This window comes from Perca fluviatilis, chromosome 19, assembly GCF_010015445.1.
Source record: "Perca fluviatilis chromosome 19, GENO_Pfluv_1.0, whole genome shotgun sequence".
NCBI lineage: Eukaryota > Metazoa > Chordata > Actinopteri > Perciformes > Percidae > Perca > Perca fluviatilis.
This window is the reverse complement of record NC_053130.1, coordinates 19,640,545-19,662,670: the sequence shown is the minus strand read 5'-3', so window position 1 is coordinate 19,662,670 and position 22,126 is coordinate 19,640,545. Positions and strand designations below refer to the sequence as shown.

Here is a 22,126-nt window from a genome sequence, read left to right as displayed (position 1 = left end):
AGATCAGATAACGTAACATATTGGTCGACATTCTGTTTATTTAAGGTTTAGGATCATGAACATCAGGTTGTTCAAATAGTAGCACTATTCTTCAAGCCACTCACTATGGAAGATAAATGACACAAGGCCTTAGGAGTTCCCTAAATCCTAATGAAAGACTGTCCCTACTACAGTATCTAGTTAACATTGTTGTCTTGTACATTATAATCTTTATGAAAAGCACAAAAAACTAAACACAAAATAGTCTCTCTTACATCGCTCCAAGCATACCTGCAAACTCAGAAGGTCTGAAAAAGGTGACACCACCACCACCACCCTTTAAGTGGCACCTAAATAAGGCACCGAAATCCACGTTACTATTCGGTCCGGTAGAGAACGGTCGTTAAGGCACCGGTGCCGTATTAGCTCTGGGTCTCGGACCCCGCCCCCCCCCCAAAATAAAAACTCTTCAGATCTACACGATTCACGTGGATGACATTTTCCCCATTCAAAACGGCAATTTTCGCCAAAAAGTGTCTAGTTTGCAGGTATGTTCAAGACAAAAGTGAAGAAAAGAATCAGGATATATATTTGTATACAGGGTTGCAGAAGGAGCTGGCAGCTACTTTTAAATGTGCTGAAAGAAACTGTGAAAAAATAACATGGTGTACATTTGTAACCAAACTTTACGACCAGTTAATATAAAGTGTCATCTAATGAAAGTCTTCCATTGTTGGGAAAGACCCCCAGAGCAAATCAAAACTATAATGTGAAAAAATGGTGTCAGTTGGTGGAAATTAATTAACCTGAAGTTAACATCTGTAAAACAAGCAGTTCAAAAGCAGTCCCACCCCCCAAGGCAATACAACACACTGAAATGTGGTTCAAATAGACCCTCCTTCAAATGAATAGGCTAACTTCTATGGCAATAAAAATGGATAGATCAAGTTGATTTCATCAATTTTCTCACTCCCTCTAGTCTAACATTACATTGCCTCGTCCTCCAGGCCTCCCTCTCGGCATCGCTGCCTCCCATCTTTTTCCTCTGTGCCTGTCGCATACTAATGAGCGAGCTTTGTGCAGCATGCCACAAAGTGCAGTCCCTGACTTCAACACATACATCATTGTGAGAGCTGCGATCTGGCCAGCACCATTCTGCTGCTTCTGCTGTGCAACAAGAGCTGGGCTTTGTGCACAGCCCATCACACTTTCTCTGGAAGCATGTACATGGGAACCAAGCCACCTTTAGAAATGGACACCGTGTACTGTAGTTGCCATGAGGCTCTTACTGAGAGCCAATAGCAGAGATACAAGGGCAGGAGAGACTGGAGGAAGGATAGACAGACAGCGCATTTTTTAAGTCTAAAAACATGCTTTATCAGGTGCCCTTGACAAAGCTGCACAAAAGGTGATGAAGATGAAAAACCTTACAGGCGAAATTGTATGTGATTTTCGAACAGCAGAAAAAAACCAAGAAGGACTCTCTGTGCATCTTTGATGCAACTTCTCATTATAACTGAAACTCTGGCACTCAAGATCTCCCAGCAACATGCCAGGACACTTTGTCTGGCTGATGCAACACATGTCCCCGGACTGGAAAGACTACATGGAGTGACATGCCAACCATGTGATCTACTACTTCTTTAAATCATTAAAGTCGAAAGACAACATGCCTCGGAGATCAAGGCTCACCACACGCAGTACTGTGCCAGATAACTGCACACAGCTTTTTAACTCTAACTAAATGATTTCTTGGCACTCACCTTGCACCCTGTTAATACTGAATCTTTTGACGAGCACCCAAAAAAAATGGAAACACACTTATGTGTGAGATTAAGCGGTAGTTATCAGTTGTGGTCAGATGGACAGTATCTGTTAAGTTACAGTTACAAAATATAACATAATTCTAAAAACAGCTTACATGGCTGAAAAGTCTCTCATTGTGTCAGTGCAATCAGAGCATGCTGGTCCAAGCTGGAGGAGTATTTGTATACATGTTTATTTAAATTCAGTAATCATAAAAATAAAGAAGCAAGTGGAGAACATCTTCGAGTATGTTTTTATGATTATGAACCTGATGATGGTTTAAATATTGTGTGATTTGCCCATACATTTGGTTTATATTGAGGGAAACTTTTGAGAACAAAATCACTGGAATCTTTTTGGGTGAGCGAGGCATTCTATACATAACCTGATAAAATTTAAGCTGTAACTATCAATTTTCATTATTGATTGACCTAACGATTATTTTCACAATCGATTAATTGTGTGGTTTAAAAAAAATGTCAGAAAACAGTCAAGAAATAAAATTGTTGCAGATGGGGCAGCCTCTAGCTCACCCAGTGGTGCAGTGGTGCAGGATCATCTCCCATCTCTCTCCCTCTTTCATGTCTATCCACGGTCACTATAATAATGGAAAAGCCCCCAAAATAATCTTTAATATTTGACTAATTGTTTAAGATCTAATCAAAATCCATAAATTGTAACTTTAAGATGTTTTAAAATATTTGAATTTAGTTTTTACTTCGATAGACCATGGCACAGAATAAAGTTAACTCACTTGAATTGACTTTAGAGTGCATCTCGTAAGAGACATGATATCATCTCGACAAGGAATTCCTAAGTGGCTGCACTGAGGACCGAGCATTCAAAAAAAACAAACTCAAAAACAGTGAAATTTGAATCCTCCATATCTCACTTAGAAAGGCCAGCCTTGAAGCGAGGCATACAGGGACGTTCTAACAATCTTTAGTGTATGCTGTACAGTCCTATCTGTAAAAGCAAATCAATACAACCCGAGCAATTATTCATTTACAGGCAGTTATTTTCTTCAGCTTAGCTTGAGTACATGGTTCAGACATCTAACCTTATAAATGTTGATGCAATTTCTTATTGAATAAGTCAGACACACTGTGTACGGTCACCCTCCCTCTTTGTTTTAATGTGTGCCTGTGTCTGTGTTTGTATGTATGCATAGTTATACACTCATATTTGTCAGCACTATTCACTTTTAAGTTTAAGGACAAAATGTTTTGCAAATATGTACTAAATTACGTAAATGTATGACTGTATGGTGAGAGGGGTTACGGGGTGGGTGGGGCTGGTACAATATCACAGAACTTCCTCACGCTGTTGCACTGTAATTCTGTGCAAAAATACCAATAAAGAAATGTTGGATTAATATAACAATACATCCCATAAACACCTCCTCTTACTAAAAGTTGCAGTGGCATTCGGGTGAGAGGACAGCCCACATCAACAGTTAAAAGAAAATTGAGTTTGGATTTACAACAAATGTAACTTTAAAGAGTTTTTTTTTTTTTTTTAATATATATATATATATATATATATATATATATATATATATATATATATATATATATATATATATATATATATATATATATATATATATATATATATATATATATATATATATATATATATATATATATATATATATATATAAAAAATAGAATTCATGTCAACATTACCTTGTCTGCATCCACTTTGCCTCTTATGAACTCGGACCTCCAGAACTGCAGTGCTTGCTCCAGAGAGAGGCCGATGCCTTTGAGGAACAGGCCGTACTGCATGCGACCACCATGGCGGAGATGGTGGTTCTCTCTGAGGGACTGGTGGAGCTGCCTCATGCAGAGTGGGAATGACTTCCCTGAAAGCTGGCGTCAGACAACAATTAATGAGCAAATATGCAGATATGGACTACTATAATTTACCTGTACCTGTAAATGTCCATTTTTATTCTCGCTTGATTTTTCTTCTTATATTTTATTTCATATAGTCCTTTTCTATGGTGCACATGTTACATAATGTGACCTGACTGATTAAAAACTGAAGTTGCACTAAATAGACTTTATTCATTCTAGCTCTGGGCCACCAGATATAAATATACAAACCTCATTTCTCCCCTTTTACACCAGCCATTTCCAGGCAAAATGGCACCTTGAACTTGACATTTGAAGAGTAGATGGTCAATGCAACTTACTGAATCAATTTGTTCCAGGGAGATTTTTCCAACATTCTTCTGGATGCTGTAATCCTGTCCCACATAGGCATGACTATAATAAGAAAATATTTAAAAACATATCAGGACTGTGACAAATAAGCAATGTTAATACAATTTTAGAAGCAGTCAGGGCTCCCATGATATCTGATACCATTTGTCTTTTTGAAAGAAAAAACGCTAAAGACAGGACATTAAAGACTGGAAACCATCATTTATAAAAAAAAAAAGAAAAAAAAAAAAGTAAATATAAAACACTGTAACCTCATGCCAAAAAAAAGTTAACTGCTAAGCTCCTATCAGTAGATTTTAAGTCAATGACTTTGGCAAACCATTAAGTCCTGTATGGCAGTGCTTTACATCACATTGTTCCCCCTACCATAGAGATTAGTGGCCTGCCCACTAATCTCAACAACCTGCCCACTAATCCCCATCAACAATCAGGCAACACGACTTCTTACACCCCTATATTCATGTTTTTGCTTTTATCTAAAGTAAGATAAACACCCTCATTGGGTTCTGAGCTGCTCTGCTTTGCTACTGAAGCTGAAATGAACGCTGCTGCTATTAAGCCACTGTTTAATGCAAACCCCTGTGCTGTTGCTGATTGAAATTAATTTCCAATGGTGAGATAGCAGCAGTTCTATTGGTTGATCAAACATGATAACTTTAGACAATTTAGGTGCTTTATTTTACAGATGTGTAAAATTTAAAATATTGCAATGGAGGACTGATAAAAGAAGATGCCGTTTTAGTGAAGTACTTAGATGAGGCAGCAGGATTGCATTTTGGGTGAGACCTAACTCTCTAACAAATCATGATAAGCAACAGCTTTTACAGCACCATTCCTGTTTCATGGTAAACCATTTGCACACACACATCACTGGCTCTGATGAGTTGCTAAACAGAAAGTATGTATCCAAACCATATGGAATTTTGTTTATGCAGTGTGCATATGGAGCCTTTTAATCCATTATTGTCACCATTGAAATGCACCTTTGTACAAAACTTAGTTATTTTAAATCAATTAAGTAATCTATCCCAAATATAACTACTGGGGGAAAACATGGCCCCAGTATCCCCAATACAGAGATACAGTACAGTGCATGAGATCTTGTAGGAGAAACAGTGCACAAGTTGCATATAGTCCCAATTACTTCAAGACTGAGTAACTTTAACAATAGGGATAGATGATGATACACACACAGTCAGGCACCCCAAGTTCCCACAACATCTAGACTTATCTACAGGGACAGATTGGGTTTACTCAGACCAGCCACAAGCCCCCAATGTTCTTTGGTGCCAAAGATCAATCTGGCTAAATCTCTTTTTCAACGGAGTTCTGGCAAAGTGGCAGCAACGTTATTAATCCTGCTGCTGCTGCTGCTTACCTGAGGTGGTTAAGGAGCGGTTGGAGCCGTTCATCAGAATGCACCGCTGGTAGCGAGCGGGCTGTCAACTGCAGATGAGATTAACATCACATGAGTAATGGTAAATCGTGTCGGTCACTACAGCTTAATATCGCAGGTTAAGTGCAAATATTACACAGAACGGTAAATAAAAGACAAGGCCACCGCTTAGTAATTTAAGCAAGTTAAATAAACTGCATTTGAGCTCATTTAAAGAATTTTGACTTAAACTTTAAATATGAAATGTAACTGAATAATTGACAGCGGTACTAGAAAGCAAGGGGCCTTTAAAGTGATAATGTTAAAATTCCCTTAGCTGTAAAACAGGCTACCATTTTCTGACTTGAGCAAATTATCATATATCTCACACATAGTGACACCATCTTAAAACATCAGTAGCATATAAAACAACTGTTAGGCGATTCCTTACAACCCGCCCTCTACTCCTGACATTTGGTTTTGACATCCTGTCTCAGTCTCAACATATACAGATCAGCTAGATGTGAACTTTTTCAGCTGCGAGTCTGACAGTATGCACATCCCTCCCGAACAAAAAGCTTTACTTTGTCTAATTGCTACATGAACATCACTTAAATCAGCAAACAGGCAAGAGTCCACAGTCTAAAACATTTCAAGGACTTACACGTACACAACAAATGGCTTAATATATTATATATCTGTTGCTTGATGTTCATTTGAACATCAAACCAATAACTGGAGCTTTCAATTTCATGCCTTTTTAATGTCACATTTTCTGCGATGTCCCCTTGTCGTTCCCAGTGGAAGAGAATAACCATAATAGTAACGCAGAAACAGTCACAATGGCACAGTTTCAAGAAAAATTGTTTTGGAGCATCATTCCATTCCAACAGTTAGTGGTCCGGATAATTACCAGAAAATGGGAGAATGGCGGAACTGGACCAAGTTGCTCTTTTTATTCGTTTTTCCCCTTTTGTCATTTGGAAAATATTGTCTTGCCTGTCCCATGATGCAGGACATGTTTAAGCAATTTAAGTGCACAGCAGAATTAAACATGTTTACAGCTTGGTACAAAAACTCCATGGCTCACCTCTAGCCTCTAGCTCACCCAGTAAGAGTGTTTGCCCAATGTTGACTGAGTCCTGTAGTGGCGCGGGTTCAAATCAGACCTGTTGCCCTATGCTGCATGTCGTCCCCCATCTCTCTTCCCATTTCCAGTCTATCCACTGTCACTGTATAGAAAAAAGGGAAAAGCCCCAAAAAAAAAAAAAAAAAAAACTTAAAAAATAACTGATTTTGGTCTCTATAGCAGAGTTCCCCCTTCAATGTTCCCCCTTCAATGTCAACCTTATGCATAATTAAGGGTGTTCTGGTTTGAGTGACAGGTGGCCTGCTGTCACAGGAGGCGATCGTATACTGTAGAATTCATTCAGCCTAATCAGGCGCCGTCCAGCTCTACCTCTTTGCCCATTTTTGGAATAGCCAACATTAGGCACGGCCAATATGGCGACGGCCGGAGCCACAGGGAGCTGCCCACTCTGAGCTTTATTTTGGCTCTTTGGAAACCTATGGGTGATGTCAAGGGGAAAACATCCATAATTTATACTATTTTTGCTACACGCAAGGGGCAAAACCACTGAACAAAAATAAACTATTGTTCAAACTGCCAAATTATTTTCTATGAGCAAAAGCAACGAACTGCCAGCTCTAAGGTCAACTCAAACAGCTGCTTTGGAAAGGAACTGCAACTGGTATCTCTTTTGACAGAATGTGTTTTAGTTGGAAAAAGCAAACTAAAGCAGGACGCATGATGGCAGCCATCTCATCAGAGTGATCAGGTCTAATAATTACGGCTGTATAACAACCAAAAACTACGCGCCCATATTTAGATAAATTGGTTAAAAAAAGAAGGAAAATTAAAAAAATTTAAAAATTTAAAAAAAAGAATCGATTCAATCAATTTTTAAAAACATTGCAAAAAATAAATAAATTCATACAATTTTCCCTAAATATCAATCCCATATTTCCTTCACTATACTATACAAATTTGAAAGTATTTTAACGCATGATGTTTTCTTCAGAGCCCTATGTATACTTCCTATTTCTTATCTTGATGTTGAACGCAACATGGATCAGATTGAGGAAACTGTATCCATCTATTATCACTACTCTGCATCACAATAAAAATCGTAAAGCTTGGACGATTACTTGAGGGATACAACTGACACATATTGATGGCTGATACCACATACAATCTACATAAATTTATGTAGATTCGGGTGTTGAGATTCCAATCAGAACAGTAATGATTTGCAGGTCTTTACATTGGCATATGTTAATCATTTCTTCTCTGTGGCTGTGAGTCACCTATATTGTAGATTTATTGCACCTCATTAATAGAGAAGTCTATTCATAAACCATATAAACTCAGCAAAAAAAGAAACTATTTTAAAAAGATACTTTTGTAAAAATCTAAATAACTTTAGAGATCTTCATTGTAAAGGGTTTAAACAATGTTTTCCATGCTTGTGCAATGAACCATAAACAATTAATGAACATGCACCTGTTGAACGGTCGAAAAGACAATAACAGCTTAAGGGCGGTAGGCAATTAAGGTCACGGTCACCTTTCTACGGACTCTGAAAAACATGAAAAGAAAGACGCCCAGAGTCCCTGCTAATCTGCGTGAACGTGCCTTAGGCATGGTGCAAGGAGGCATGAGGACAGCAGATGTGGCCAGGGCAATACATTGCAATGTCCCTACTGTGAGACGTCTAAGACAGCGCTACAGGGAGACAGGAAGCACAGCTGATCGTCCTCGCAGTGGCAGACCACGTGTAACAACACCTGCATAGAATCGGTACATCCGAATATCACACCTGCGGGACAGGTACAGGATGGCAACAACAACCGCTGGCCAGTCTGGTGCTGTACATGAGGAGGAGATGCACTGCAGTCCACAGGTGTGCGGGCCACACAGATACTGAGGGCTACTTTTTGATTTTGAGCTCCCCTTTGTTCAGGGACACATTATTCCATTTCCACATGTCTGTGAAAATTGTTGAGTAAGACACTTAACCCCTAGTTGCTCCAGAGGCGTGCAACCTCTAACATATATAGCAATTGTAAGTTGCTTTGGATGAAAGCGTCAGCTAAATGACATGTAATGTAATGTAAATCTTTTAATGTTAAGTTTGCTTAAAATATAAAAGCAGTTGAAAGTGACAGGACGTTTCTTTTTTTGCTGAGTATACTATGGTTGTTGAGCATGTTTGTGCCTGTTCCCTAGTCAGGAACCCTCACCACTATGTAACTGAATCTTAGTTGTCTCATCACATGTATTATAAAGAATGCCTCTGGACACCAAAACGCCATGTCCCTCAGGGCATTCAGCGCAATGCATAAACATGCCGATATTGCGCCTTCACAGACCCCCTTCCATAGCCTTTGAAAAACATCATGGCCCTAGGGATAATGAGCACAATCATACTAGCTGTCTCCAGTCTTCCCCCCACCCCCAGACATTTTATGTCATGTGTGCATACTTATTCCACTCATTTGAACCCTGCATTTCTCCAGTTTTCCTCAGGGCACTGAAGGGAACAACCATGTTCACAATTTCATCATTTTATTACGGAACCAGACTTACTGTATACACAACATATATTTACATAAACTACATATACTAGGTGGGGACATAACAAAAACAATATAATGCAAAGGAAGCTGTGTTGTGCGTTTCTGAGTGTGTCAGATTAATGATGATTAAAACCCATGGTGCTTTATTTAGTTGTTGGTGTTGTATTCTATTATTGATGTACAGCCCTGTACATACACATACTATATATAAAAGGGGAATATAAAGTGCTACATGCTTTGACCATGAACTGCAGAGAAGTACTTGTCATGTTTCAAATAGAAATTATCATTCATCTTTGAGCTTTCTGTAGTATTACATAACTCATTATTCATTTTTATAAAACAGTGAAGAGCTGGGAACACTTACTGCGAGAGCTTTAGATAGCCTTGTGCGGAAATCGTTGAGAACAATGGTGACAATGTCCTGGTGAGGAATGAATACATAGCCTGCTTTGAGGTACACTTTCCTTGTTCGCACTAGATCCAGGGCATCTTGAAATGGAACCTTTAAAATAAAACAAGAGTTGGAAAGTAAAAAACATTTTTTGAATAATGAATGCATTCAAAAAGATATAGATGTTAATATTTCGTTTGCATGCATAGTGACTGTCAGGCCAACACTTTCGTAATTTTGGCTATGTTACGAGGACGTACACTTGGGAGTGTGATGATTTACATTCTCTGGACAAACAAGACTGTCAGCAACAAAAAATTTAAAGTCAAGCAGCAGGCCATGACATTTTCCCCTTTCCTTTCCATATTTGTGAACAGACAACTGTAGACTTAAAGCCATTCAACTATGAAAGGATGTAAAGGTGATCTGTCAATCAGCCAATTTTTTTTTGGGCTGTCCATCTATACTGATTTAAGAGATTTCTCCACTATGTGACTATTTAGTGATTCAACATACTGTAACTATGTTCTTCAGAAGGCAAGATACTGCAGAGAGGAAATTCTACATTTGGGAGAAGATGAATTCTCCAATAAGTTGATATTTACACGTTTATTTCATATCATAAGATGGTCTGTCACCATCTGACAAAATATAGGCAAGAGGGCATGGTAGTTAAAGAAAACAAATAGATCTAAGCAGTACAGGTGACACACATGAGACAGCTCGAGTGTTAATTAGTCCAATTCTAACATTGGACAAAGGGCAGAAGTTACTACAAACCAAAGCAAACCCAATTACAACATTTGCCAAAAGAATATGTTTTGCAGTCAATTCTACCAATCTTATCTGACACTATAAGTCATTGTGGAAGATTGCAAAGTGTGTGATCTGAGTTGTTACATGTAGCAGCGGCTGATATCTTAAAAGGGACCCAAATTATGTAGACAGAGGGTTCATTTATCCAAATTATCATCGAACCTGTTATATATTAATTTGTAATGGTCTTAAAGGGTTACTGCAGTAATTTAGCATTGCACTTCCATAAAAGTGACAGATTTAAAAAGGAATAGTAAAAATTAAAGCAGCAGAGGCCAAGATATTCTGACTTTTAGTACTTAGGGTTAATCTCCAAACACACTGGAGCTTACATTTCCCATAAGCATCTTTTGTTAGGCCTTCCCTGATTGGTAAACATCATCAGGGTATTCTTTCAAACTTGGAGTTCTCCGTCTAAAGTTTACAAAGGCTGCATAGTTCCCCTCATAACAACGAGTAACCATGTCTTCATGTGTTAAACTGGTGGAGTACTCCTTTAACATGGAAATCCACACTTCTTTGTCAAACTGAGCAACAACTCAAAATTACATAAAATTGACCAAGTAGCCTAATAATGGACTCATGGGGTAAACACTGGAGCTTTTGATGGTAAATGGGAGAATTACTTTAAAGATAATTACAGTGAGGAGGGCGATTTTTACATGTCATTTCTTTATTAAAGCTCTGACATTTAGAATACAGAACAGACTTAATGGTTCTATGTCTAGATGGCTTGCTTCTTAATTAACTATGTGAGGGCTAAAGGATTATACTTTGTAGAATAATACTGCATATAAAAATGTGTTTTATGGAGACATAAGCATTTAACATTCTTTGTGGTCTCAATGGAGAGAGTAATGAGAAACTCACTTTGTAGAAGTCCTGATCCTCCACAGTGATTCCACTGACAGCGTAACTGGAGTTGACAAGTTTATCCTGCAGAGCCTTCTTCTCCTCGACACTGATCTAAAAAGTTATTGATGAGAATGATGAATTTCAGTGAAGCGCTGGACAGACAGAAATGTGCCATTACATTGAAGGCTGAGGTTCATGGAAACCAAACATCATTTATCAGATGAATACACCATTTTCGCCCTTGCTTGACACATTATGCGTTGAATTATGAAATAGTGAGTTATTGAAAGTATTCACCTCCATTTTATGAAAACCTGCCATAGTGCTCTTAAGTGGGTCTAAAGAAGCACTTCAAAGTCAAAAAGAAACTAAACACACTGTTGCTATTCACATTTGATTAGGATTACTGTGACGAAAAGTGTTGAAACTTTTTCATCACCTTTCAAGGAAACCCTTAACATCCAGGGATCCTGTTACAGTGATCAAACAGCTCCATCTAGTGAAAATACAACTGAGCACAAAGGATACTTTCCCTGCCCTGTTTTGTGGTTTTCCTTTCCCAATAGTGACTAATACACGAGTTTCTGTGTCAGCTTCTTTGTCAGTCTTTTTTGTCAATCATTCTACAATTACTACAGGACCCTACAAAGTCAGGGGAGACAAGTACTGTACAGTATTTGTCATTTATAACATCAATGGATATCATTTCTGCTGATATAAAACCTAAGCTCTGCTCATTACTTTTAGTGTCTAAACACAGTATGGCTTCAACATTGAAGGTTGTATAGAAATGCACATTCAAATCAGTCCAAACTACTTTAGATTCACAGATGTGGACAGTCAATAAGAGTCCCTGAGGTGTAAGTAATCCTTGGGTAACAAAACAAAAATACTTTAGTTTTTTTTTAGCAAGAATGGACCCTTTGAGTTACAGTATTTACCTAAATAAAGTAGAAAGTAGGCTTTCAAAATATTTAAAACAAAGATAAACTTACAGTGTCATATTGCAGATTATTTCTGTGAAGAAATTCAAGCTTTTGTTTTGGATGCAGGTCATTGAAGCGGTATCGGAAAAGATCAACTTCCTGTTGTATAAACCACCGTCTCAGATCCTCCCTTTAAGATGCAATTGGAAGCAAACATTTAATCAGTTGAATATCATTTTATTTATTTTTTTTATTTGACAACAAACACTTTACAAAAACTACAGACTTACGTTTGGCAGTAGGCGAGTCTGAGAATGAAGTGGGAGATATGGTCCTTTCTTCGTTTCTCGTATTCAGTTGGTCCACTAGATTTTCGGTCATCCTTAAAAAAGGTTACAGGAAGTACAGTGTTTTTAATGACATTCTTTTTCATTACTAAATAATTTGACTGTCTCAAAATGCTAACAAGTTAATTTGACCTTGTTTGTAAAACTCTGATGTGAGTCAAGCTAAACATACTCACAGCATCTGGTCTGTAAAGAAAGTTCAGGGCTTTAGACTCAGACTCCAGTTTCTTTTTGTACTGCTCTGACAGTTTCACATAGCTCACTCCCAAATTCTCAATTGTCTTCAACACTGCAATGGCGTTAAAAGAAGACATTGTAAATATCAGGCCTTTTTTAAAAACGCATTACAAATGTATTTTACAACAGCAGAGACAAGACTGATTAAAGGTCCCATGACATGGTGCTCTTTGGATGCTTTTATATAGACCTTAGTGGTCCCCTAATACTGTATCTGAAGTCTCTTCCCCGAAATTCAGCCTTGGTGCAGAATTACAGCCACTAGAGCCAGTCCCACAATGAGCTTTCCTTAGGATGTGCCATTTCTGTGTCTGTAGCGATTGAGGAGGGGGGGGGGGTGGCCTTGACCAACTGCCACTTTTCTCGTTTGAAAGCCATGATGTCTCTCTCTCATGGGTGGGCCAAATTCTCTGGGTGGGCAAAGCAGAGAAAGGGGAGGTAACCTTGCTCCTTATGACCTCATAAGGACCAGATTCTAGATCGGCCCATCTGAGCTTTCATTTTCTCAAAGGCAGAGCAGGATACCCAGGGCTCGGTTTACACCTATCGCCATTTCTAGCCACTGGGGGACCATAGGCAGGCTAATTAATGTTAAAAAAACCTCATAAAGTGACATTTTCATGCCATGAGACCTTTAAAGAAAATGTCAGGACTAAAATATAATTACACTGGCATGAGAACCAGGACTTACATTTCAGTCTGTCCACAGCAAATGCCTCAAACTCAGAGAGAGAGATGTTTTCAAGAGGAGGTTGGCCATAGAACTGCAGAGGATGTAGGTAGAGCTCTGTCTGAGAGTTGGTGTTGTACTTCTTTCTTCTGCTAGAAAACTGCATATTTCCTGATGGTAGGGGAACACAAGAAAGTTTTCAATAATAGAACAATAATGTATCACCAGATAATAGGCTGCTAGTAGTCACCATGCTGGTATACTGTATTTGGCGCGACTAGTGAGTAGTGTGCAAGTTCATGAAAAGGAAGTTGCATCTTCTCCAATGTACTGTCTGTGCTTTATTTTAGTTTATAACGGATCAAGCTATATTTTCTGTAATAAATAAAAAGTATATATTAAAGACTTAATATATAAAAGGTACCCCTTGTCAAAAATTAGTGAGTCAATTCACCATAGGTGGTCTGAAAAATCAAAGGGATGCTGCAATCCTCTTTACAAATCAAAATAATTAAATTAAATCACTGCCTAACCTCTGTTACTAGCGTTGTGTAATTCAAACGTGTGCAGATGTGTCATCATATACTTGTGCCCTTGGGCAGAGAAATACAAATTTGTTCCAAAAGCACAAATCATAGTCCAACTGTAAGCTACCGGTAGTCTATACATAAGGATAGTGTGAAGACAGAAAATATTCATGCAGAAATCACTTTCTCCCTGTCAAAATGTGTTTTGTATCTGCAATAATTTGTCTAGAAAGCTTCCTTCACTAAACTCGGTAACGTTAAGGTCCATTATGAAAATGGCTCCAGAAGCGATACAAAACTTAGCAAGGCAACAGCGACCCACTAGAGAGACAAATGAATTAACGTTAACCTGGTGACACTTGCTAGAGATGTAACGTTATTAGCGTTAACGGCGTTACGTTACAGCGGGTCTAACGATCAGGTTCCTACAATGGGTCCTACTACAGCCCTGATAAAATAAGTTGTATCGCTCTTCGCATAACACCAGCTGTCACCGCGAAACTTAACTTAGCTTATAACAGAGACAGTTTCGCTAAAGCTAACGTTAACTAGACTGCATCCCTACCGTTAACTTAATGTTAGTCAACAACAACACATTTCAACGTCTTCGTTGTGGAAGCTAACGTTACATACAGTGAACTACCGTGGAAATAGGGTCGAAGACGAACGACTTCTAAAATAATCTCAGCAATTTATCACATGACATACAGCAAGTGCTGGAACGACATTTTAATGTTGTATTGCCTACCGATTAAACGATGGATTTGCCTCTTTTCTGCTCAATCCCGCCAAACAAAGTGGGTTGTTCAACTAACGCGGGTAAATGATGACGATTTTAGCCATCCCAGGAAGCGAAACCGTGTCGTAATATGTGGGCGCTCGTTTCGTTGTTCCGCCCGACCCGTCGATGGTGACTGACTTATATGGTAATAGAAGACAAGGGAAGACTTCCAAATGTAGTGTGATCATTATCAACTAGTCGTGTAGCCGAGATTTAAAATAAAAAAAATGGTTTACATATTATGTAATGTGTATCCTCTTTTTTCGACGTGGACGTGGGTGGCAACACGAAATGTCGGGGGCATCTGTACTACATAACAAACGCACCCAGAACACGTGGTTTACCCATAAACTAAAATGCAGATTTCACCCACCCCCACCTCTACTATGCAAATATTTGTAGATTCTCTATTATATTTCAGAGAGAATTGTTATACTCTCTCTACTCCACTATACTTAAAAAAATCAATAGTTGCTAGTTACATTTCAGATTAAGATTTCAGGTTAAAAAACCACCATGAGCTTGATATAGCTAGATACCTAACAGTACAATAGTTCAAACTACAGTAGGTGTATCTAATTTAAGACATTCAAATGCAATGTACGCATGACAATATTTTAATTAAAATAATTTAGAGTCCCGATGGTGCCGATCCACACTTCAAACCAGTTGGAGGCGATATTTCGCCGATATATCTGCCAAAAAACATCAAGAAGTAGTAGAAGAAGTGTCCGCTGCTTAGCAACAAACATTAGCAAGCTAGCCATAGACAGTACAGTACATTAAGGAGCTAGCCAGTTGCCTGGTTAGTATGCGCAACGTAGTTAGCTGAGACGAACGCTCGCGGATTGATAGCAATGCCTTTTCATCAAGTAGCTAGCTAAATGTCACAGATTGTACTCATAAAGCCGTTGGTATTTAGCCTATTGTCGACGTTAATTAAACGTTACCTGTCGTTTTGAAGCGGAGAACATTCGATTTGTGCAGTCATTAGCTAACGTTAGATATCATTTACGTTACCGGGCGGAGCAGAAGGTTCTTTTCTTTGGAAAAAAGTGGCTAACCTTACGTTAGCTAGCTAGGTAACGGTAACCTTTACTACCGGAGTCACTAGCGTCTCCTCTTGCCGCAGAGAAGAGCAGAGGGAGGCTGTAGATATGTGATTGTGGATACGCTGGCTGGTTAGCTCATCTAGCTAATGTTGACGGACACTAGATGAGTTGAAGCTGGATTTTACAGGTAAGAAATTGCCAACTCTATTGGGTTTGCTAGCTTTACATCCTTCCTCACCAGCACAGTCAGTTAATCCTTCAGTCAGCTTTAACGCAGCTGTACGGTCCCTGAAGATCCTCCTGCCAGGTGTTCAACAGGTCATATCTTGACCAAGGAAAAGGATTTTGATTTGAGGAAAGAAAGCAGAATTAAAAGTTGACTAGTTAAATACTTAATTCCACTCAAAACTTTGGAAATGCCACCACAGCAACAGCAAACTTTAACAAAAAATGAGTAACGTAAGTTACATCGTATGGCATTATAATGTTTGTATTCTCTTCGTGCCCTAAAATATTTGCTTTAACAGCGCCCCGCCTCGAGGCCAGATTTAAGTAATGGTGAGTCTGTAAAGATGACTCACTGCACAGGATGGGAGGTGTATTATCTTCTACATACTTATGAAAGTTAATTTATCTGAAATTTATATGCACATACATTTCAGATTCTCTGTAATGGAATAAAAATATGTATAGTACGAATGGGGTAATTGTCTCGTTGTAGGTAGAAAATACCATGATAGCTTAAACAAGACCCGCAATAAAGATAGGATAGTTGTCTGTGCAGGAAAAGCACTTGTTTATTTTTGATATTTTCAGATTGAACCACACTTTGTTTAGAATATTCAAGATATGAAACGTGATCACAGTGATAAATAATGGTCATTACTAATGAATTGCCCAACCCTATTATTGATGTTGACAGTATGATCATTTGTCATTGTGTGTGAGCAGACTCTTCTCCAAATATAGATATAATGTTGTCCTGTGGTCTACAGGTGGGGACACAAAGTAACAGCCTATTGAAAGTGCATAGCCAGCTTCATAACCCCCCACATTGACTCAGTTTATGTAACCCTAAAACTAATATAAACAACGCATTGAGAAATCATTACACTGACAGATGAGAGAACTGCAAATGTGTAACTTTATTTGTGAATCAAACTTGAAAGAAAGGAGGTCTAGAATCTTCACTTAACATGAGTTCGATCAATTTAAGAGATTGCTGAGGTGAAATCTAATCCCAAATTTACATTTAGCTGTAAACTCATTTGAAAATTCACGTAATTTAATAAGTGTACAAATAAAGAGCAGGCTGTCTATTTTAAGTCATGTTTTGCCTGCATGTTATAACAACTGCTGCGTCATACAGCTGAATTAGAGTTGATGAATAATATCGTTAACTGCAATACACATTGTGACTCAAATCGAGACAGGCTGTTGGACACCACAGTCACACAGTAGGTTGTCAGTATCCACTGGGAACAGCTTTTCCACAATATGTTGTTTAGCATATCACTCAGCAGCTACTCGCATGTAACTGTGGAATACCCAGTTGCTATGTGGAGTCTGCTGCTCTCAGTGCTAATGGAAGAATAAACACATTGCACTCTCTCTGCAAACACGTTCCTTGTAAAATGTACTACAGTTAGTTCAATTTCAGCACACGTTATAGTTTAAAGGAAAATTCCAGACATTGTGTAGAAATCACTTTACTGGAGTGCTCTCCCTCCCCAATTAAATTATGTGCTAACATGTGGCGCTGAGGGTAATTCAATTTCAGATTTGACAAACAACAAATGAAAATGGATGCTTTTGACTGTTGGCTAAACGTAATAAGTAATTGCTAATCTCTGGGATTTTGGGATCCATTATGTTTGACACATACAAAAAGATGCATAATAAAAAAAAAAAGACCAATAAATAACAAACCGTTGTTGCAGCCCTAGTAACTTGTTATATAAAGGTGTCTGTATCTTCTAAAGTTTTGGTTGTACACACGAAGAAATAGGTTTTTATATTACTGCCAGATCTGACTGTTTTGTGTGATAATATGTCATTGAATAAAAGTTGACTACTTACTACCTGTATCTAACCAATTTAATTAAAACTACTGTTAGGTGGGGAAAAACCCCATGCTAGGATGCATTAAAATCTAATCTGTAATATTGAAATGTCAAATATCAGTTATTATAAATCAGATTAGTGGATAGGAACTATTTCATATTCACAGCTTAGTATTTTTAGTTATATTAATTTATTGGATTTTAAGTAGCATTAAGTATAGTTTTTTACCAAATTTTGAATAAAGGTTTGATGATGATTCTAATCCTTGGTACAGTAAACCAATTTCTATGTCTAACCTAACCATTCTACTCCAACTTAACCTACTGGATAGATAACTGGCGCTTTGAATGTAAACTAGATCAGCAGGTGTTGAATCACAGGAGAACATTTGAGTTACACCCACGTTGCTGTTTCTGCTGGATGTATTTCACTTATTGTATCTTAAACATGTTTCATACATGTGATGTTTAGTTTATTTTGAAACTTTCAGGTGTATGTGTTTGTGTCACATCACTGAAGCTACCCAGGCAGAGGGGAACTGAGTAAATCAGCCCGGCGTCGCCGCCATGTTGGAGGAGGACATGGAAGTGGCCATCAAGGCGGTCGTGGTGGGAAATGGAGCTGTCGGGAAGTCCAGTATGATCCAACGCTACTGCAAGGGCATCTTCACTAAGGACTACAAAAAGACCATTGGAGTGGACTTCCTGGAAAGGCAGATACTGTAAGCAACTTGTACCACAGGCGTTTACGTTCCTCTATCAATTCTAGCCGATATTTTACATTATATTCATTACCTGCTCATTGTTGTAGCGTAAATGACGAAGAGGTCCGACTAATGCTGTGGGACACCGCTGGGCAGGAGGAGTTTGATGCTATTACTAAGGCCTACTACCGTGGTAAGGACCCCCCCCACCACCACCACCACCACCACCGTGACAAATATAACACTGCTGCTTTGGGTCACTGACTTCCCCTGACCACAGAGGTTAAGTTTAGATTTGTCACAGATTTTATGGTTTACTGGCGACACAGCATTGAACCAAAGCACATGCACCGGCACACACAGCACTGCCAACATGTCTTTGAACCAAAAGTGAATCTCCAGTGGGGCTGTTCCCGAAGTGGAGCCAGTGTTTTCAAGTCCTCGTTGAGGAGTATGAATTATGTATCATTTTGAGGTCATTTTTAAAAGAATGAACAGCTTGAAAACATGAACTGTTGGTGTGTTGCCTTGCATTCCAGGTGCCCAGGCATGTGTGCTAGTCTTCTCTACCACAGACAGGGAGTCGTTTCAGGCTATTGACAGCTGGAGGGAGAAGGTGGAGGCAGAGGTCGGAGACATTCCCACAGTTCTAGTGCAGAACAAAATTGACCTCCTGGAAGAGACCCTTATAAAAAAGTAAGTAGTTGTTTCTTTTATGCAAAAATGACACTGGAACAGTGAACCAGTTGAATGTTAAAGCCAAATGCTAATGACTGCCTTGTATTTCCTTTACTTGGATCGTAGCGAGGAGGCAGAAGCTTTGGCTAAAAGACTCAAGCTGAGATTTTATCGGGCTTCAGTAAAAGAGGACCTAAATGTCAACGAGGGTGGGTTGTTGAACATTTGGACCACTGGTCTTATGCAAGTGCAACAGTCTCATTCTGGGTTTTACTATCGTAACATTTCTGCTCTCTTTTCAGTTTTTAAGTACTTAGCTGAGAAGTATCTTCAGCGACTCAAACAGCAAACGGCAGAGGAGACCGAGGTACTCCATACAACAAGCAATAAAATAGGTGAGGAGTCTTTTTGTACATCTTTTTTCTTATGTTACATTTAAATTTGTATTTCTTCAGTATGGTGACATTACTCATAATTTGTGTTTTTTTTTCTTTTCTTTTCTTCAAAGGTGTTTTTAATACCACAAGTAGTAACGTCTGCAACCAGAGCTCCAGCAACGGAAGAGAAGTCATCACTTTGCGACCTAACAAACAAAGGACCAAGAAGAGTAAAAATCCTTTTGGAAGCTGCAACCTACTCTAGATAAAAATCCTTTAGCTTTAGTGACTGACTATTGTTTCAAATTGGTCATTGTTGTATTTTGTGGAGGTAGCCACATTTAGAGACCAAAGCCCAAACAGACTGGGAAATACTACCCTATACTACTTTAATAACCTAATGTTTAACCTGTATCCTAAGTCGTTTCCCCACATTGATGGTTGAATTTTCTTTGATTCAGCCTTGGATCTCCATCAATGATCTGCACACAAAACCTGTCCTCGTGGGTTGCCTTAAGTAACAGCAACAGCTGCAGCTACGCTACATGTGTGCTGCTTAGATATGACTTGAAACACAGTCCTCTTATCAAATATAAGAGAACAAATATGTAACAGCAAAGGTTGCACCCTTCCTCTGTGAAAACTCCTATATATGATTTTTACAGTCACCCATTTGTTTGACATTAAAATTGTGCAATATCTTTGCATGTATTGTAGAAGATACACAGATCATTTTGTTCCATATTTTTCTCTCTGCATAATATGGTTCAAACTATACTGTTTATTGTGGACGAAACACTATCGAATCCAGAGGTAATTCTCTGTGCAGAAGTATTTTTGTACGAATCACAACAGTGTTGAGTGATATTTTCACTTAAGTGTTTTCTCTTTCTGAGCTGTAGTTAAATATTAACACTGCAGTGATATCGTGTTACATGAAATTAATAGAATGTAATTTTATGTATAACCAAATAACAACTTTCGACCCAGAATAGTCCTCTATATGTCTGCTTACACTCCACCTATTTACGGATTTGTTAATTAAGACTTTCACAAAGTTTAGGACTTTGTGATGTCAAACATGAGCTGAAGTCTCATTCAGTTATAGCACTATGTTTTTGATTGCAGTTGTTACATTTTACATATTTACAACGGTGCTTTTCTTTAAAAGTGGAGTCTGTTCTAATCCAATACACTTTTTGTCAAATTCAGCAAATATCCCCTCACGATCTGCATGCTGTCCATTCTGCGTGTGCGCTGATACAAAAATTCCTCGGATCGAGCCAGCCATTGGGAGCGAGAGAGACGTTAAATCTGGCACATGCTAACGTTCTGAAGTTGCGCTGATGGAACTATATTTCTAACATTTCACAAAACTAAACATGGTACAAAATTTTGGTTTTTATTTCTCCGTTTGGCTTCTGTAGTATCTAATCAGTTTCTATTTTTTAAATATCATTCATATGTCAGTAGCGTCTGTCAATATTGTTTGGAGCCTTAAGCAAAATGCACACCCTGGCTCTCTGAAGATACAAAGAGCTGACCATTAGGATGGGATGTTTTGCTTTGTTGTGTCTGAATATGCAAGAAAATTCAGTTTCTTCTTAGTACGTGAAGGTACTCTTAAAAAGATCTCCCAAACTAATGCTCAGTCTTCAACACAGCTAGCTGTGAAATGTGTATTACTGCCTTGTCTGCATCAAGCCTTTTTACATTTGTTTTTCCAAAACTAATTATTTGAGAGACACCGGTTTATTAAGCACAAACAGATATGTGGCGATAAGGAAAAGTCTATCTGAAGTTATTAACATTTCCTTATTCAAAAGTTACAACCCCAGTATTTTACATGTAATTAGAATACATGACATAAGACATCTGGGAATACATGTGCATGCACATTTTTGTCTTTTCTGAAAGTTATTTAACTGGTCCCATATCTCTGTTAGAAGCTTGTCCTAGATTCAAATGAACTTTATTCTCAATGATGTTCAGATGGGACTGCTGTGAAAATACCAAAAGGTGCTTAAATATGTTCCAGTTCTACTATTGGTACTAAGATTGTCACATTTCAGCTTTCTCATTTGGTTGTGTGCTTTTTTTGAAGTGTGGCATAACTGTAATGCATGCACGCCTTGTTTCCACAATGCCTTGTCCTTGTTTACATTCTCCCCCTATTGACCCCCAGTAAGCCCCGGATCTTGCCGTTTGTTTAAAATTGCCTGCACAGTAGATCTGTAAATAATTATTTCACAAGCGTTCTCTCATTTGTAACATTGTGCTTACTTTAGCTTTTTGACTGAATGGATTTAGTGCACTTTATCATTAAGATGGCATATAATCTTAAAGAACCATAAGTTAAAACTAACCATACTTATGTGCTGTCACTCAGGTGTTGTAATAATCTTTGTGTCTTAACTGTTACTCTACTTTTTCTACACAGGACTTCATACATCGATTTCACACATTTAAATAGACAAACCAACGTATGTATGCTTTCAGACTGACAAAAACAACACTTATTGTTGGAGTTTTGTTTTTAACAGTAAAAAACATGTATCGCAACATTAAGTGTGCCACACAACTGTGCACTCGATGTTATGTTTATTTTTTTTTGGGGGGGGGGGTTGATGGTTATTATTTGACATGAATAAAACTACCTTTTTCTTGAG

General features: G+C 38.3%; 2 protein-coding genes across 7 annotated transcripts in view; one reads left to right on the top strand and one right to left on the bottom strand.

The window, feature by feature from the left end:
- prim2 (DNA primase subunit 2) overlaps positions 1 to 15,990 on the bottom strand; it is a 25,037-nt gene extending 9,047 nt beyond the window's left edge. The window contains exons 1-10 of one of the 5 annotated variants that reach the window (XM_039784884.1): positions 15,874 to 15,990; positions 13,297 to 13,446; positions 12,545 to 12,657; positions 12,312 to 12,403; positions 12,091 to 12,211; positions 11,111 to 11,206; positions 9,398 to 9,535; positions 5,395 to 5,462; positions 3,986 to 4,058; positions 3,474 to 3,659 (exon numbers count right to left, since the gene is read on the bottom strand). In XM_039784884.1, the coding sequence (XP_039640818.1) occupies positions 3,474 to 3,659; positions 3,986 to 4,058; positions 5,395 to 5,462; positions 9,398 to 9,535; positions 11,111 to 11,206; positions 12,091 to 12,211; positions 12,312 to 12,403; positions 12,545 to 12,657; positions 13,297 to 13,441 (1,032 nt within the window). In that variant the 5' untranslated portion in view covers positions 13,442 to 13,446; positions 15,874 to 15,990. Of the gene's footprint in view, positions 1 to 3,473; positions 3,660 to 3,985; positions 4,059 to 5,394; positions 5,463 to 9,397; positions 9,536 to 11,110; positions 11,207 to 12,090; positions 12,212 to 12,311; positions 12,404 to 12,544; positions 12,658 to 13,296; positions 13,447 to 14,435; positions 14,524 to 14,550; positions 14,697 to 15,533; positions 15,643 to 15,873 lie in introns of those variants that run through there. The other 4 variants (XM_039784882.1, XM_039784879.1, XM_039784883.1 and 1 more) reach the window with 4 other exon arrangements.
- Positions 15,687 to 22,126, top strand: rab23 (RAB23, member RAS oncogene family). 2 transcript variants are annotated; one of them, XM_039784885.1, is made up of 7 exons: positions 15,687 to 15,822; positions 18,190 to 18,420; positions 18,510 to 18,595; positions 18,942 to 19,098; positions 19,207 to 19,289; positions 19,383 to 19,475; positions 19,589 to 22,126. In XM_039784885.1, exons 2-7 carry the CDS (start codon positions 18,266 to 18,268, stop codon positions 19,720 to 19,722), a joined length of 708 nt encoding a protein of 235 aa, XP_039640819.1. In that variant the 5' UTR covers positions 15,687 to 15,822; positions 18,190 to 18,265; the 3' UTR covers positions 19,723 to 22,126. The 2 variants fall into 2 exon arrangements, with proteins under 2 accessions (XP_039640819.1, XP_039640820.1); XM_039784886.1 differs by having other exon boundaries at positions 15,691 to 15,822; positions 18,219 to 18,420.